Consider the following 17,355-nt stretch of genomic DNA (forward strand, 5'->3'; position numbering starts at 1 on the left):
AATTTGGCGCTTTGGATCTACTAATATAAGATATTTTAAAAATGTTCTTGCTACTGTTGAATTTTATCATGTGGTATAAAGAAAGAAAAATGAAGCTACATTGTAAACTGTGAGCAGGAAGTTCTATACAGAGGCAGTTGCCTTTCTCAGTGACAGCAGGGCAGTAGCATCTCTTAACCAAATTCTCACTTTTCCTTCTCTCTGCAGAGAGCCTGCAAGTGTTAATAAGCTGGGGTAGCTTGCCACCCCTAGAGCATCTTAGCCCCAACTCCATAAGTTGGGGGGAACATACTGTTGCCCAGACATATTTCTTTGCGTCAGGGTCAGTCCCAGTGGAACTGGGCTCCCCGAGCTTAGATCCTGGGTAACCAGAACCATTTCTGACTTGTTCATCAGTGTCAGTAGTTTGGCTGTGGCCCTGAGAGCAGAGAAATTGCCCCAGTTGCATTTCCTGAACCTGCAGGACCCACCCCCAGATGCCCAGCCCAGCTGTGCTGGAACTCTCCCTGCTGGGTGCTCCTTGCACCACACCATTTCTGCTTTCTGCCCTGGAATTTGGGAGAAAATCTGCACCAGTGCCCTACCTCAGACCTGGATGCTGACTTCTGGGCCCCATTTCCAAGCAGGCCAGCCACCACTCAGCCATCCAGTGTCTTCACTGTTCCTCCTCTTCTTCCTGCTCTGCCAGTAGAGCTGTTCGGCCTGAGACCATCCAGCAAGAAGCAAATCAATGACTCCCTCTTTGCAGAACTTGCAGCTAACAAGTTGAGATGTCCATGTCAAACAAGGCCTTTCAAACAGTCCTTTGTCCTTAGAGAAGGATTTAGTTTTCAAAGAATGTCCACAAATTGGTATTTTAGTCTATAAAGATTAGCTGATTCAGATTAGCTGATTCATATCTGTTTATCTATCTTTCCTTGGACTTTTTCACATATTTTCTAGTAACATCCAAGAGACACGGCAATCTTACTTTGAAAGGAGTGGATTTTATTAGCATGGGTTGACTCCAAGGACTTTGGTAATAGGTATCACATAAATTAGCCAAAAAGTTTTCAATAATTTCATTTTCCTCAAAACTCTCTCTATTAATTAACAAGTTGCCTGTGTTTGTGGAATCATTCTGACTTCCCCAGCATGCCTGGGGTATTGGGCTATGTTGGGAAACTGACTTTGATCAAAAAGACTGATTAAGCAGCATGACTTCTTATCTGGTGTTGGAGGGTTATACCCAGTGGGCTTAATACCAGAGGACTCTTTTTAACCTTTATACAAAGTGGTTTCATCTGACATTTTTTCTGCAAAGTTGCCTACATTAAACAGGTGCAGGTGGCGCCATCCCCACATCTCCAACGGCACTGGTACCTAGTTCACAATAATCGTAAAGTTAAGTGCTGAAACAAAGTATTTGTCAGTGTAAAAACCCCTGGGATGAAACTGACCTTTTCCCACAAGTCTAGAGTCAACCATATACAGAATCCCAGAATAAAATAGCCAAGGGACTCCTTTTGTAATTTAGCCCAGTGTTAGATCAGTAAACTGCTGACTGTCTCCTACACGTGAGACACTGAGTGAAGCCTTGTGAATCTTGGAAACATCTTGCAGAAAAACAGAGCCTAGCTAAAGTAACCTACATCTTTGAATGATAACCTCCAGGAAAGCAGTCCCATTGATGGGCACAGTGTGATCTCCAGCCTGCTTAGCACGCAGGACTGAACCCAAATCCATCTTGGGGCCAGCTCTGCCCTGGGATTCAAGCCTCAGGAACCCCTGCAAGATCTGCACCCACCTGTCAAGGCCCCAGATCACATAAACAGACTGGTTCTTGCATTTCTGGACTGTAGGAGGACCTGGGTCAGTACTAGGAGCCACTGGGAGCCCCTGAGAGCTTGGGGTGCTAAAAGGACCAGAAATCCAGGCTTGTCCTAAGCCTCCAAATCAGGTCCCACGATCTCCTGAAAGCTTTCTCCATGCCCTGAAGATTAAGGTTCCAGGCCTCCAAAACTGTGGATGCTTGGAGAAGTTCCAGATGGAATCCCCCATCTCTGCTTCTTACCTCATTCCTCTCTTTTCATTGGTATGCTGCTCTGTTTATATGTACAGGTTCATTCTTTTAATTTTTTACTGAACAATAATTCAAGGTCATGGTAAAAAAAAAAAAAAAGAACACGCATCATGTTAAAGAAAGATTAAAGTATAAAGAAAAATTCCCTCAGCCTAGTCCCACTCCCACGAATAACCACTTTTATTATTTGTTGTGTATCCTTCCAGAAAAGTTCTAGGTACACAGAGGCATATTTACAGAAATGAGATTATATCATACCCACCTTTCTGCAAATTGCTTTATATCTGTAACAAGATACCTTGTTAAATCTACCTCATTGTTTTATATGTCACTGATGGCATTTCCTTTGTTCCACTTCTGTGCTATTACAAGTATTTTGGCTATGAATATTCTTATACCTGTGTTTTTATGGATTTGTGTGATAGTGTCTGTGTGATCAGTTCCTAATCACGAAAATGCTAAGTCAAAGGATATATTTTACATTTTCGATAGATTAAAATCAAATTGTTCTCCAAAAGCCTGTGCTAATTACATTCCCACAAGGGTATATGAGAAACAGTTATCAAATGTTTTAATCCTTGCCACTCTGAAAGTAAAGAGTGATATCTATTTATTGCTCCGATTTGCATTTCTTTATTTATGAATGAGTATGAACATCTTTCCACAAGTTTGTTGGCCAAATGTCTTCCTTACTATTCCTTTATTCCAAATTATATACTGTGTTGTTTATCTTTAAATTTCAGAGAAATTAGAACTTTCCCTTAAATTTATGATTTATGTCTTTTGACCTTGTTTATAGTCATTTTGGCACAGAAAATTTTAATTTCATATAGGAAAATGTATGAGTCTTCTTTATGATTCCTGCATTTTATGTCCTGCTTAAAAAGATCTCCCCACTCTGACTCTGACCCATATTTTCTTCTAGTATTTTAGTAGTTTCATTTTTACATTTAAACCTTTGATCCAGCTTTATTTCTTTTTTACAAATGGATAGTCAGTTATCCCTGCACCATTTATTGAGTAATCCATCTTTTGCACACCTATTAGAAATAATGTCTTTATCTGCACCTGATGTTAAGCATTCCAGTTAGCGACATCTGTCTCCCAACTATTAGGCCCTCCACACATCTTTTTGGGAAGCCTCATGGGCTGTTTGACAAAAGTCAAGTATTGACGGGTAGAGAAAAGATGCAGAGGGACAAAAGATTGAGAAACACAGAAGTTTGGGTGGTTGTAGCTTGCAGTGAGCACTTGAAATCTTTGGCCCCTATAAGGAATGCTTCTGGGGCTGTGACCCGAGTCTCACCACTCCCACACTTTTGCTGTGTCACATACACATGCTCATAAACACACAGTTAGCAGTGCGGCTGAGCCATAGAAATGCTGAAAGTGGGGAGAAGAAATTTGTTCTCCAACAGCTCTGTTGCTATGCTGCTTGTCTAAAGCTTTCAATAAGCAGTAATATACTTTTTTCCACCAAAACAAAGCAGAACAACTGCACTAGTTAAAGCCGGTGTGGAGTTTCCCTTGCTCCTCTCCTGCTGTGGGCCCTGAGGTCTCTGCCCTAAACTCTGAGCTTGGGGGATGCAGGGTACAGACTCTGAGCCTGAGAAATATTAAGTTTAAAAAAAAATTTTAATATACGAGGTAGAGATACTAAATCTATAATATTTGTGACAGTATGTGTGGTGGGTACTCCAAAGGAAATAGCCTTACAATTTACTGTGCATGGCTGCCAATTCACTGCCAGGAGCAGGAAATTTCAGATTGGGAAGGCAAGCCATGGTCCCTCCCTCTAGACACACACCCCCCACTCCCACCTCTTGGTTCACCCCACCCCTCATCTCCTTAGCAATATCCTCTGTGTGCTTTTTGAGAAAGTTGTGTTGTATAGGAAATGCCCTTCTTGATATAACTGGTGTTTTTTGTTTTTTTGTTCTTCAGCTTTATGATGGCTTGAGAGAAAATCTGCTTCAGGACATTTTATAGTTAATGATTCCAGCATCACCTGAAAAGATCAATTGAAGTAATAAAGCACTATTGCAATTATGTACAATGTCCTTGCATGTTCCAAGGACACAGTTATCCAGAAGAATTCTTAAGAATGGGCTAGAGAATTTGCATTAATCTAAAGCCAAGCTCACAAAGACACTACATACGTTTAGGAGACGGCCCATTGCCCAGCCCACTGCTGCCCATCCTGGCCTTTATGGCACAGACGCAAAAGCTATAGGTTGCTTAAGAGGAATTTCACCCTTTCCCTCTTTTCTCTCTGAGAATACTAAGAAGACTTTACTTACTGTTAACTCAGAGAACACTTCTAAAAACATGGGTTAAATATGCTAAGAAAGCAATTTTTATTCCTTGGGTTTGGAAAATAACTGAACCACTTTTGGAGATCTTTGATGTTTTCACATATACTAGGAATAGAATTTCTAGATCCTTATTTTCCAGGCTAGAAATTACATAAGGTTAAAATATTGTTTTCATAGCATAAAAACACATGAGGGAAGAACAGGACAAAATACACACTAAACTAAAATGGGGGGACATCTGGGGAAAGGAAAAGAGGACATGGAAAAAGGGAATAGTTGTGTTTTGCTCACATGTCTATATTCTTTACAATGAAAATGTGCTTTTATTATATAATTGTGTAATGAAATTAAATTGAAACAAATTTTATTCTGGGCCCAAACAACAGAAATAGCCCTAACCTTCTCTATGATGTTCATTTGCAGAACTCGTCACACCCTGCCTTTTAACAAAACTTCTCCTTGTAGTTTGTTTTAATGTTTTGTTTTTAATAACCTGCTAACTCATTGATTTATTGTGGACAGAGTCATTTCTAGGACACTGAATTCCATGTCCCCTATACAGCACATCCCTTCTCCGTGCCAAAGTGTGAGGGAGGGCTGTTTAGTGATCAGTTAGATCTAAGGGAGTTGGAAGGCTTTAAAGGCTCTTCCTTCTGGATAATACTGGAAAGGTGATACACCCATGCTCACTAGAGAGAGCCCCTGCAGAGTTAGAAATACTCATACCCCAGCATGTAGGCTCTTGCAGTCAGCCCTCCCTTGTCCCTCCCTGCCAAGATGATCATCACATTTGCAAGTTTACCTAACCTGTTAACTGCTTGTGTTACATCCACTATTGAACCTTAGCTAAGGTCCACAGTTAATTTTAGGTCCTTGGCTAACATTCAGTTGGGGGTGGGTAGGTAGGAAAGAAAGAGAGGGAGAGAAGGAAAGAAAGAAACAGAGAAAAATAAAAAATACCTACTTAAAAGGGATTAGCTCTTGGTTTCACTTTTTTCTTGTTTTGATAAACTAAGTTGTCCATTCTTCAGTGGCTAGGGAGAGATATTTTCTTGTGTTTTGTTTTGCATCAAACATTGAATAGAGCTTGACCTTTTTGCAGAGCAGAAAATTAGCTAATTAACATTGGACTCTGAATATGCCACAGAGTAAACCAAAATACTTCAAGTCATTTCTGGAATGAGGCAAAACCAAAAGAAACAAATACCCTGAATCATGAGTGAGGTTAGCTGAAGATATCTAGCATTTTATTAACTCTTTGTGACCTCTTTCTCACAAGATTAGAGACAACTACTACAAAGACATGTAAATAGATTTTCTGGTTAACATGGCATGTGGATTAAAGTAGAGCTTCCAGAGAGGGAATCCAAGGAGTAAAAATGCCACCTTCACTCAGTATTGTAGCACAGTGGGGCACAAGGCAGGGCACTTTCCGGGACCAGTTTGATTTTTGTTTCCTATTATGGGGCCACTTTGGATCAGATTTTGCTGGTGGTTCTGTAGTTTTTCTTCAGGATTTTGAAAATGTCTCACACACACATACACACACACACAAAACTGTTGTTCCAACATAGCTCTAAAATGCACTTGCATGCAGCAATGAATTTCAGGCAAAATAATGACCCCAGGCAATGGGTCTGCACTAGTTGGAGTAGATATTACAATTAAACATTCATTGTTGTGTAGTCCATTTTAACAATAGCAATAGCCACCACATATATGCCGGACAGAACGCAGGACACTCTCCTTCCATTATAACTGATAATAACAACCTTTCATGGTAGGTATTGCTATCTCAACTTACAGCCAAGAAAATGATACTCAAACCCAAGATTGTCTGGTTCCTAAGCCTAAGACCTCATAGTATACTATACCATTCATATAATGGCACAGTGTTTGGTAAAACTTCAGTTGCAAGCTACTTATTCCTAATGTTCTTAATAAAATTCCACAGTGTACTTGACCAGGCATTTACATTTTTGGTTCTCATTTATAACCTCTTTAACAAAGTATAATACTATAATAAGGAGTCGGTTTGTCTTGTACATAAAGGTAATAATATTGGTTTTTTTTTCTCTTTTTTTTTTTTTTAGCCACCAGCTAAATACCTCCTTCCAGAGGTGACTGTGCTTGACTATGGAAAGAAGTGTGTGGTCATTGATTTAGATGAAACATTGGTGCACAGTTCATTTAAGGTAATTCAACATAAAAAATAATCAGTGATCTTTGTGACTTGAATGCTATGGAGTTGGAAAAATAAAAATAAAAAGGATGAGAGTTTGTGGATGTTAGTATTTGACTTTGCTGCTCATGAAGAAATCCCAGTTACATTGCTTATTAACTCAGGTGAACATTAACTAAAGTAGTTGAATATTAACATAATTAGTCTGGAAAAGAAAACACTGGTGGCTGATATCACTGAGACCTCATTCTTGTTTATGAGATTGAGTTTTCTAACATTCTAACCCCTGAAGAAATACTTTTCAGGTGACATAAGGCAATCAGTGTCCCGGGGCACTAGTGTGTAGTCGGCACAGTAGCCCAAGTGCTGTATGTTTGATTGGGAGGGGCAGGGGATTCAGCCATTTATTTTCACCATTTTCATGACAGGAGGTTGCTGGGGTGGGGGGTGGGGGTGTTAAGCCCTCATGGCTGAATGACTGCCCTCACAAAGGGCGCCGAGCTGCAGTGATGGCAAAGCAAGCACCAGTCCATCTTACTTACTGTCACCTTACTCACTCTCCATCTTCACACCAGGAAAATAGCACAAATTGTAAATTACCAAAGCACTTCCATGCAAGAACAACTGTGGCAACACTATTAAGAAATGAGTTAACCATTTTCCATTGGTTGAACTGAAATAAATTGTTTATTTTACAGGCAAATTATGAAAAAGTTTGGAGATAAGGGATTGGTGTGTTGGGGAGAAGAAACAGAGGTTTAGACTGCTGGTCCTATTTCCTGGGGTTATTTCTGGTGGTGGAACCACTCTTTGTTGCTTGGCCAGTTATACCACATTCCTCTTTCTATCCCCAGCCAGGGACTCCCTTTACTCTTCTGGGAGACTGGAAAGACACCAGCCACCATAGGGTATGTGTCTCTTGAACCAGAGTCCTTCCCTGCTGGTTGTATGGGAAGTAGAAGAGCCATGAAGTTTGCTTTCAGACTTTCTACCAGAAACATGCTTTCTTGTGCCTACTCCTCACTAAACAAAGGCCTCCTGACCGGACAAGGCAGTTGTCTTTTAGTTCTTTGGAAGTGTGGAAGAGGGGCCGCACTTACCTCTAGCAGGGGCAATGGTCTTGTCTGGCCACTTGGGAAATGCAGGTACCATCTCATTCCCCAGCAGCTCAAGGGTAATTCCAGTGTTGGCCCTGAGGCTGTAATGGCCTTGTGTCCCAGCTCAGCTCTGGACAGCATTCGGAGCCTCGTCTCCCCCCGGGGCATGTTGCTCAGGACTTATCAAGTCTATCTGGAGGAAAGTTCTTCAGAGCAAGGGACAGTTGCCACTGCAGCATGATGAACATCCTCCCAAGCAGCTCTAAGAGTGTGGGCAATACCAACCATGCCACTCAAGGTTACTGAGAGTTCCTGGCTCCAGAGGCAGAGCCTTAGCAGTCCCTGGTGTCTCCAGGGCCTGCTCAGAGGGCGCTGATGCCACAGGCTGATGTGAGCAGCCTTTCTTCATTTCTCCCCTCCCCTGGCCTGCCTGATTTTACATGAAGAATATTCTTTCTGGGGACTTCAGACCCCTTTGAGAATCTCAAAGCTGTGAACCCTTTTCTTCTAAGAGTGCACAGTTGTACGGTTCACAGCCTCATGGTGCCCAAGTTACGATCCCTGGCTTTAGCAGAGCCTCCTTACATGAGCACGTGGGAGAAAATGGAGGACCCAGTGCCTGCTGTGAGCTGGGGAATGGCTTTTCTCTTTTAATATGCTGATGGAATATGATTTCACAATCTAAATACCTTGTGAGAGTTTCTTCCTTCAGTCTTTTATTTTTTAGCATGATTCTGTATTTTAGTTGTGAAAGTATAAAATGTTGAAATCATTCTTGGCCTTCCAACCCTGAGAGTAAACAAACTGGTAGTGAGTCTCAAGTACTCTACTGAGTGCTTAGTAATGGGGCTAAGATGTACAATTATTCACTTTTCCTCAGTTTACATATCAAAGAAGAATGCTTGTGTGTACAGTAATGGGTTTAAAGGCAGATCCCAGTTCAGATCTGACTGGAGACTCCATAACTGAGCTCCACCCATGCCCACCGGCTGTCACACAGCTTCTCCTTCCCTCTGTCTCTCTCCTTCTTGTCCCCAGGATTTGCAGACTGAGGATCCTTTGGGTCTGTTCGAGTCATTTCCTTCCTAATTTTATGGAATTCCTTTTAGAACTGTGTTTTAAGTCCATCAGATTCTTCAGTGACTGCTGAAGAATCATATTTGAATTTTAAATGTCATTGTCAGAGTTGTTTTAAATATTCAGAAGTTTGTGGGTGTGCCAGGTAGTGGGCTGCTTAGAGCAGAAGGGCAGGAGACAGAGGTTCCAGGCCACCAGGCAAGACCTGAAATCACTGATTCTCTGGATGGGTGGAGCCGTGGCACCATCAAATCCATTGCTGTAACTGTGGAAGAGAGGGGAAACCGAGGCCCCAGAGATGGGAAGAGCCTGCCCAAGGTCGTGGTCTGTGGCCTCTGGTTTCACCCCACGTGTCCTTGGCCCTGCTTTGGGTCTGTGTGCTGACTGCTCCTGCCGAGCAGCCCAACACAGGGCAGCCCACACTTGTGGGTCTGGATACTGATTGTTTTCCCAGGAGTAGCACAGTCCTCTGGGACCATCGGGCTCTCACCTCCTCTCTCTAGTGGCCCGTAGCAATTATACATCATCCTAGCAGGACCTTGGATAAGAGCTGGAGTTTCCCAGGAGCCCCTTTGATGCAGAAGCAAGGCAGATGATAAAGAGGTTGGACCAAGACGCTGAAATTGTAATGATATGCAGAACAGAAAATAATGTGCTTTCTGCTTGTGCTTATTTTAAGGAACCAAGGCATGCTTCAACATCCTTCTCCTGAACTGTTTTTTCCAATTATCAAAACATTGGTCCAGGCAAGCTTTTTTCTTGCTGAAATTTCAATTTTATTTTGTTCTTTCAGAACGTGTTAATTATGGTTTCTTTTCTCTCTAGCCTATTAGTAATGCTGATTTTATTGTTCCGGTTGAAATTGATGGAACTATACATCAGGTAAATAATCAAAGCTAAATCTGAGTTTCAGTTAGCATTTTTAATAGTTATATTCTCTATAACTTTATTTTTAAATTCCCATTTCAATAATGATTTTATTGATGAATAAATTATATTTTATATCATAGGTACAGTGGTTTTCTGCTTATTCTCATTCAGGTGATTTATTTTATACTGAGTTTATAAGGAGCACTAAAATCTACTTGTAAATATTACATGTGGTTGCAAGTTCAAATAGTTCTTTGATTTGATGCAGTTTTAGATGTTTCCATATTCCCCACTGGCCTAGATTGTTAGCCTAATTAACTTCTTCATGTAATTGCTTTCGGCTACTCTCCTAGCAGGCAACGGGAAAATGCCACCCATCACCCACTCTTGGTGGATTCCTGGGGAAAAAAGTGTCCATTTCAAATGCCAGCTGCTCCAGACTGAGCTTGTCACTTCTGCATGGTTTTCTCCAGTGACTCTTGAGCAAAAACCTATCCCAAAAAAACGGGATGTGGGGTGTGAGACCGCTATGAAAAATGTCATAGTCAGTTGGCATGCATCTTAGTTCTTTCTGATTTTTTCCCCTTATTGGCATGAAGCTCCTCTGGAAATAGCTTATTTGTGAACATATTGGAAACACTGAAATAAAAATAGCCTTGGGGTTGAAGAGTGGGAGAGCTTTTGTCAGGTTTTCCACAGGAATGATTTGACCATCTTCCTTGTCAGCCCCAAGGTCTTAAAGAAAATCTGACCTGACATATTTATATCTCAGCAAGGAAAATCTCTCTTTGTATTTGAGCCACAACAGGATGTCATTCCTTGATATCAGTAGTTTCTCTTTGGCTCTTGAATGTAGAGTGTCAGATCTAGCAAGGCCTTGGGGATCAGCTGGTCCAGTCACCTAATTGTCCAGAGGGACAAACTGAGGCACAGCCAAAGAAAGGGGGTGGGTCAAGGTCACACAATGAGAAGAATTAAAATGAGAATCCCAGTCTCCTGCCTCCTGGCCCAGGGCTCTTTTCCTGATACACAGAGCCCCTCCCCTTCCCTGCCCTTGCTTTCTCACCTGTTCTCCAGAAGGCCCAGCCAGGAAGCAGTCTCTGGGAAAGGTGGCCTTGTCCCTAGCATCTCCACACTTGATGCTTTTAAAAGCCGTCAGGGGGCCAAAAAGCCAAAAGGACAGGCCCTCGGGCATTTAACATTTGCAAAAGCATCAGATAAATTAACTCAGCATCTGAGAAGTAGTTAAGGCTTCTGCATGTATGCATTTATTATCTTGGCTTCTGTTACAAAGTGCTCTCAGTGAGACAAAGGAGAGGCTGCGTGATGATATAGCAAGATTAGAAGAGAAATTAATCCTCTGCATCACCTGACTGAGTACAATCCCCAGGACCTGGCCTGCTGCAGCTGGCCCATTGCAGGAACCCACCCAGCTCTCCCAGCCTCCCTCCTGACTATGCTATGATTCCCTTGGTGATGGAGACCAGGGCCCCAGGGCTGGGGTTCAAAAGCATCTCTCTCTCGGGGGAATGAAGCCATGGGCACCAAGAGCAGGAGGATCAAGGCCCTGGCGAAGGCCGTGGCCTCGTTCAAGTAATCCAGGATAGGCTGTGCAGGACCCAATGGGCCTATTCTTGGTTACTTGCACAGGGACGCGGGCCTGGACGCCGGCATCTGGGCCTGGGACCCTCATCTCCGCCAGAGGCACCTGCACCAGAGTTCCCCAGTCAGTTCCCTGCCCTTTGCATATAGCAAAGCTTGCTTTCCAAGCAATACTTCTAGGGAAACTGAGGGTCTCAGGCCATATGTATTCCCTCTGCTCCCCAATTATCAGTCACTTCTTGAGGATGCTGACACTGACGAGACATAGGCAAAGTGGGGAACCTGTAGCTGCAGCAGCTACAGTCCCTGCCCTCAGCCCCTACCCTTACCTCCCAGCCTCCCAGAGCCATGTTGACACCTACCCCAAGCATCCACTGGCCTCTCACTCCTGCCACGGACCCATGCCTGCCCCACTTTTTCAGTCTGCCTTGCGTTTCCCACAAAGTCCTGGCTCTCCCAAGAGCCTGATTCTGGCAGGGCAGCATGGAAAATTACTTTGTTCTGTGTAGAATTTCTCTGCTGGCAATCCATCTTCCACATGGTGCCAAGCCCCCTGCCTCCCCTCTGTACTCCTCTCCTTCAGGATGATATCCAGCATGCTCCATCTGCCATTCAGGGCCCTTTGCATGCTCACCCCAACCTGCCCCTCACATTTCATCTTCCACCACTTCTCCCAGCCCCCATCTTCCTCTCTTCTATCAGTTTCCTCTGATAAGCTGGTCCCACAGGGTTCTGGCCATTCTCTTAGTCCCCAAGTATTTTCAGGCCTCCAGGCCTCATGCTCGTACTGTTTCTTCTGCCTGGAGACTTGCTTCTTCTCATCCTTATGGGCCTGGTGAACTCCTATTCATCCTTAAGATCCAGGCCAAATGTTACCATCTATGAGTCTCTTCTCTTGAGAGGGTATTGTCCTTAATTTATCCCTCTACTATGACTATTATTGTACTGGGGTTACTTTTGTTTATTTTTGCTTTGTCTGCTCTAGACTGTGAGCTCTTTGAGGTCAAGGCCTGTGTTGTATTCGTCTTTGTAACTGCTTCAGACTGATCAGGGAGCTGGGGCTCAGTAAATACAAATTGAATTGAATTTTAACAAGTTTGAGTTATTTTAGTGAAGGAGCTAGTTACAAATGGAATTTATTCAGGTTTTAATGGGTTCTTCCCTTTTCCCCCTTCCTGTCTTCTCTCACCAGCTTTGCCTTCTTCCCCACCTCCCTACTTGTTTCCTCAGATTCGTTCAGACTCTGCAGTCAGGAGCCCCCATGTGGCCTTAACCTGGCTTCCTTACAACCATACCCTGGCCTGGCCCAGTCTGGCCAAAAGGGTGCCCAGAGCCCAGTCACTGCGGGATAGGCTACTCTGCTCCACTCTTCCTGGTAGCCTGTTTCCTGAGGCCTGGGAATAGGCTGGTGTCACATCACCTGAAATGTCTGTTTCTATACCAAGCTCAATCACAGTCACCTCCATGTTGTCAAGTGGACAGCTTCTCAAGCTGCGAAGGAAGGCACTTTCTGCAGTGTTACCAGGCCTTCCTAACATAGAGTAGAAGGTGGCAAGAGGAGCAACCCCAGGCCTGCTGGACAGTGGGCCAGGCCCAGAACTTCCAAAGTGACCTGTGTGTCCACGAGGCCTGACCCAGAGCAGGTGCCAAGATCCTCAATACCATAGCCAGCTTCCCTTTCCCTTGTGAGGGTCGTCTGCATTGAACTCAGGCCAGGAACTCAGTATAAGGAGTGGGTCTGCTGTGAGGTCCCACATCTGATTATAACCCCTCACCCCCTCTGGCCTCTGCATGCCCCCTATATACCTGGGGATGGGAAGCAGGAGCCTTTTTAGAAATTCTTCCAACAGTGGGCATTTGGGCCCTGGCCATCCCCAGCAGCCAATCAGCTTGCTGTTTCCTGCCGTTGCAGGTATATGTGCTGAAACGGCCACATGTGGACGAGTTTCTCCAGCGGATGGGACAGCTCTTTGAGTGTGTGCTCTTCACAGCCAGCTTGGCCAAGGTGGGTCCTGCTCCCAGCCCCTCCAACCCCCACCCACTATCTGTCAAGCAGCCTTTTGTTAAGGTGGGGGAAGCTGTTTCTATGGTGATAGGTTCCCACCCCAGATGGGATGGATGCAGGCCATGTGCATAGTGCCAGGCTGAAAGACTTCTGGGTTACCATGGTGATGGGAGCACTTGGAACAAATGCTCCATGAAGTTGCTGCATGCAGCCACCTGAAGCTGTCGTCCACAGACCAAGAAATCACAGACGTGTCCAGCGTAACTGAGAAGGAACAGCTGTGTGCAGCAGACACATGGGTGCCCCCTCTCATTCATTGGCTGGCAGCCAACTGCTAGAGACCAGGCCTGCTTTCCCTGGGGTTAGCTTATTCAGGTTTGGGAGAGAGATAAAAGTAAGATAAGTGTCGGAAATTCACCCACATGAACAGGCTGAATGAGAATTCTGGCTCTGCCCTAATGAGCTGTATGATCTCAGGCCAGTTACTTCACCATTCTAGACTCAGTTTCTTTATCTGTAAATTGGGGATAATTCAGTCTCCCTCATGGGGTAGAGCAGATGAAATAACACACATAAAGGGCTGAGCACAGTGCTTGACTCATATTCAGCAAGTACTCATTGAGCACTACCTGTATTCCATATACTGTGCTGGTCACATAGTGTTTCAGTTTCCTAGGCTGCTAAGAGCAGATACCTATCAAATGGGTTGGCTTTTAACAATGGAAATGTATTAGCTTACAGTTTTGAGGCTGAGAAAAAATGTCCAGATCAAGGCATCATCAAGACGATGCCTTTTTTCCCAAAGACCAGCTGCCAGTGATCTTTGGCTCCTCTGCCACATGGCAAGGCACATGGCAGCATTTGCTGGTCTCTCCCTTCTTGTCTGGGTTTTGTTGCTTTCAGCTTTCCTTCTGTGCCTTTTTCTCTCTCTGTATTTATTCTGTTTATAAAGGACTCCAGTAATAGAATTAAGACCCATCCTGAATGAGGTGGGTCACACCTTAACTGAAGTAACCTCCTCCAAAGGTCCTACTTACAATGGGTCCTCACCCACAGAAATGAATTAAATTTAAGAACATGCCTTTCTGGGGTACATAAAGCTTCAAACCACTACACTCCACCCTCTGGACCCAAAAAAGAATGTTCTTTCCATATCAAAATACATTCATTCTATCACAATATCCCAAAAGCCTTAAATAATTTCAGTAACAATACTAGTTACAAAGTCTCATAGAAATTGCTTATAGGTGTGGTCTGTACTGGGGCACAATTCCCCTCCCTCTGTAGAGGAAAACTTTATCTGTTTCCAGTATACAATGAAGGGACAGGCATAGGAAAAAGATTCCCATTTCAGAAAGGAGAAATTGGAAGGAAAACAGGGGTCATGGATCCAAAAAAAACTCTGAAACCCAGCAGGGCAAACTCCAATAGATTTCAGGTTCTGAGAATCATCTGTGGATCTAGTCCTTGGGCCTAGTGGAATGGTAGCCCCACCTTTTCCAAGTGCTTGTGCAGCGGCCAGACTCCCCAAATACTGGGGTACTACTCACCAAATACTGGAGTGAGGGTGCCACCCTCATCAAGCATTGGATTGGCAGGCAGGCTCTAGGCACCACTGTCATCAAACATTGGGGTGGTGGCCAGACTCTCTGAAATCACCCAAGCACCTGAGGAAACTGAGTTGGTAAAGCTGTTCCTGAACATCAGAGTGGAAGACCCATTCTCTCCAAGCTCCAAGACATACCCTTTCCACACACATGGGTGGGCCTGCTCTCTGGGCCCAAGATGTCTTCAGTCCAGACCTCAGCTTCCACGGTTCTGCCCTTGAAGTCATTTTCCCTTCAATCGGTCCCTTTTCTGTCTTTCTTAGTCCAGGTTAACAGTGGTTCAATTCATAGAGCTCTCACAAAAACTTGTTGGTTTTGCATGTAGTACACAGGGCTCCAAACCATCAGACAAAAGAACTTTTCCACAATCCTTTCTGGATAACTGCATTTCCAATCTTGACTTGCACTGAAATGGCTGACTGGATCCATATTCAGCTAAACCCTTACATGGAGCACTATTCTCTGAGGATTTGCTTTCTGGAATCTCAGAATTTTCCAAACCATCAATTTCTGGTTTCTTTGTGCTCGGAGTTCAGTTCTCATCTTATCCCTTTCCTCTCACATTTTACATTCTGTATAAGTACAGAAGCCAGGCTGTATTTTCCAGATTTAGTTTCAAAATCTCAATAAAATATCCAGGCTTGTCACTTTCAAATTATGCCTTGCATCTGACATCAGGACTCAGTTTTGCCAAGTTCTTTGCCACTTTAAATCAAGGGTCATCTTTCTTCCAGTTTGCAATGACACATTCATCATTTCTGTCTAAGGCCTCACTGGTAGTACCTTTAGCATCCATATTTCTACTAACAGTCTCTTCAAAGCAGTCTAGGCCTTTTCTACCAAGCACCTCACAATTCTTTCAGCCTCTACCCATTACCAAATTACAAAGCCATTTCCATGTTTTTGGTATTTGCAATAGCAGCACCCTACTCTTCTGGTACCAAAATCTGTTTTAGTTCCCTAGGCTGCTGAAATAGGTTGACTTTTAACAATTGGAATTTATTAGCTTACAGTTTTGAGGCTGAAAAAGAAAATGTCCAAATCAAGTCATCATCAAGGCGATGCTTTCTTCCTGAAGACCGACTGCCAACGATCTTTGGCTCTTCTGCCATATGGCAAGGCACTTTTCTCTCCCCCTCCCCTCTCTCCTCTCCCCTTCCCTTCCCTTCCCTTCTCTCTCTCTTTCTCTGTCTGTATTCATTCTGTTTATAAAGGACTCCAGTAATAGGATTAAGACCCATCCTGAATGAGGTGGGTCACACCCTAACTGAAGTAGCCTCCTCCAAAAGTCCTACTTACAATGGGTTCACACCCACAGGAATGGATTAAATTTAAGAACATGCCTTTTTGGGTTTATACAGCTTCAAACCACCATACCTGGTAAGTGCTCCTTATGTTCATTATTTGTCATCATGATTGTGAATAGTGGTCAGATAATTCAGGCATGTTTTGGTCCTATAGCTTGGTAGGAATCTCTGACTCAGGATCTCCATTGGCTCTGTTTGACCAAATAGAATGGTTTCTTTGCCGTGTCCCATTGTTTAAAGAAACAGTAGGTTCATAGGATCCCCAATGTGGTTCAGTCTCCCTATTTCATGTGGGGTGAGGTTCCTATGCTGTGTACCAGTGGCAGAGCCTTGCCATAACCATTTCCTAAATCCTGACTCTGATGGCACCAGTGCCACCCATTTGTTGGTGGCAACTACCAGTGTCTCCAAGGGCACCTTGAGGACCCTGAATGGCCTCAAAGATGAGCTTTCTGGGGCCCAAGTTAACTATCTGCCTGTCTCTGGGTGGTTCCCTCCAGTGCCCTGGTACCCAGGCTCCCTTCTTCTCCTCCGCATGTTGGAGAGTCTGACTCCAGGTTCCCAGGTCTGTTGCTTTGCTGGCCTGGGCGATCCTGCTTTGGCCCACCCTCTGTGATGACTGAGGTGAGCCAGACCCCCACCTGTACAACACTCTCCCAGCCTATGAAACGTGAGCCGGCAAAGAGGGCATCCAAAAGCTGGGCCTTATTCTTCCATAGTAAAAAGAGAGAGTGGCCTCAGGGAAAGCATAATCTTCCCCAGTAGGTAATCTTGCAGATAAATGATACCAAGACTAATTGTGTCTGTAGCATCAATGGCTCTTCTGACAGGGCTCCGGAATGCTGAAGAGCCTGAAGTAATAACCAAAGAAATAACAAACAGGAAGATTGTGTCGGTGTCAGTGTTGGTGGACTGAGAATAATTTTTTATTGGGTAAAATTGAAAATACCCTTGGATCATCCCCAGCACTAGCTTAAATATCAGTGTTCAGTCTCTCTTCCTGGACTGCCACCATCTGTCCCTCCATCTGTCTCTCCAATCCTTCTCTCACTGCTATTCCAGGCTGGCTGAGCCAAGTCAGCTCCCAAGTACAGCCTTCCATCCTTCTTCCTCCCTGATGTCGTCGTTCTGCTGACAGGTGGTCGCTCCCCAGTTCTTCGCTCTGGGCTCAGTTCCCAGGATAGCAGCATCGGTGCAGTGGACCTCTTTGCACCCTTCCCAGGGGCCTGTG

The 17,355-nt window shown here is 44.1% G+C and overlaps 1 protein-coding gene across 1 annotated transcript in view; it reads left to right on the forward strand.

Moving 5' to 3' along the window:
- The window catches only part of CTDSPL (CTD small phosphatase like), a 125,178-nt gene that overhangs the window by 100,096 nt on the left and 7,727 nt on the right, over positions 1–17,355 (forward strand). The window contains 3 exon segments of the mRNA XM_037847344.1: positions 6,471–6,572; positions 9,559–9,615; positions 13,118–13,210. Of these exon segments, the coding sequence (XP_037703272.1) occupies positions 6,471–6,572; positions 9,559–9,615; positions 13,118–13,210 (252 nt within the window).

This window comes from Choloepus didactylus, chromosome 1, assembly GCF_015220235.1.
Source record: "Choloepus didactylus isolate mChoDid1 chromosome 1, mChoDid1.pri, whole genome shotgun sequence".
Taxonomy (NCBI): Eukaryota; Metazoa; Chordata; class Mammalia; order Pilosa; family Megalonychidae; genus Choloepus; species Choloepus didactylus.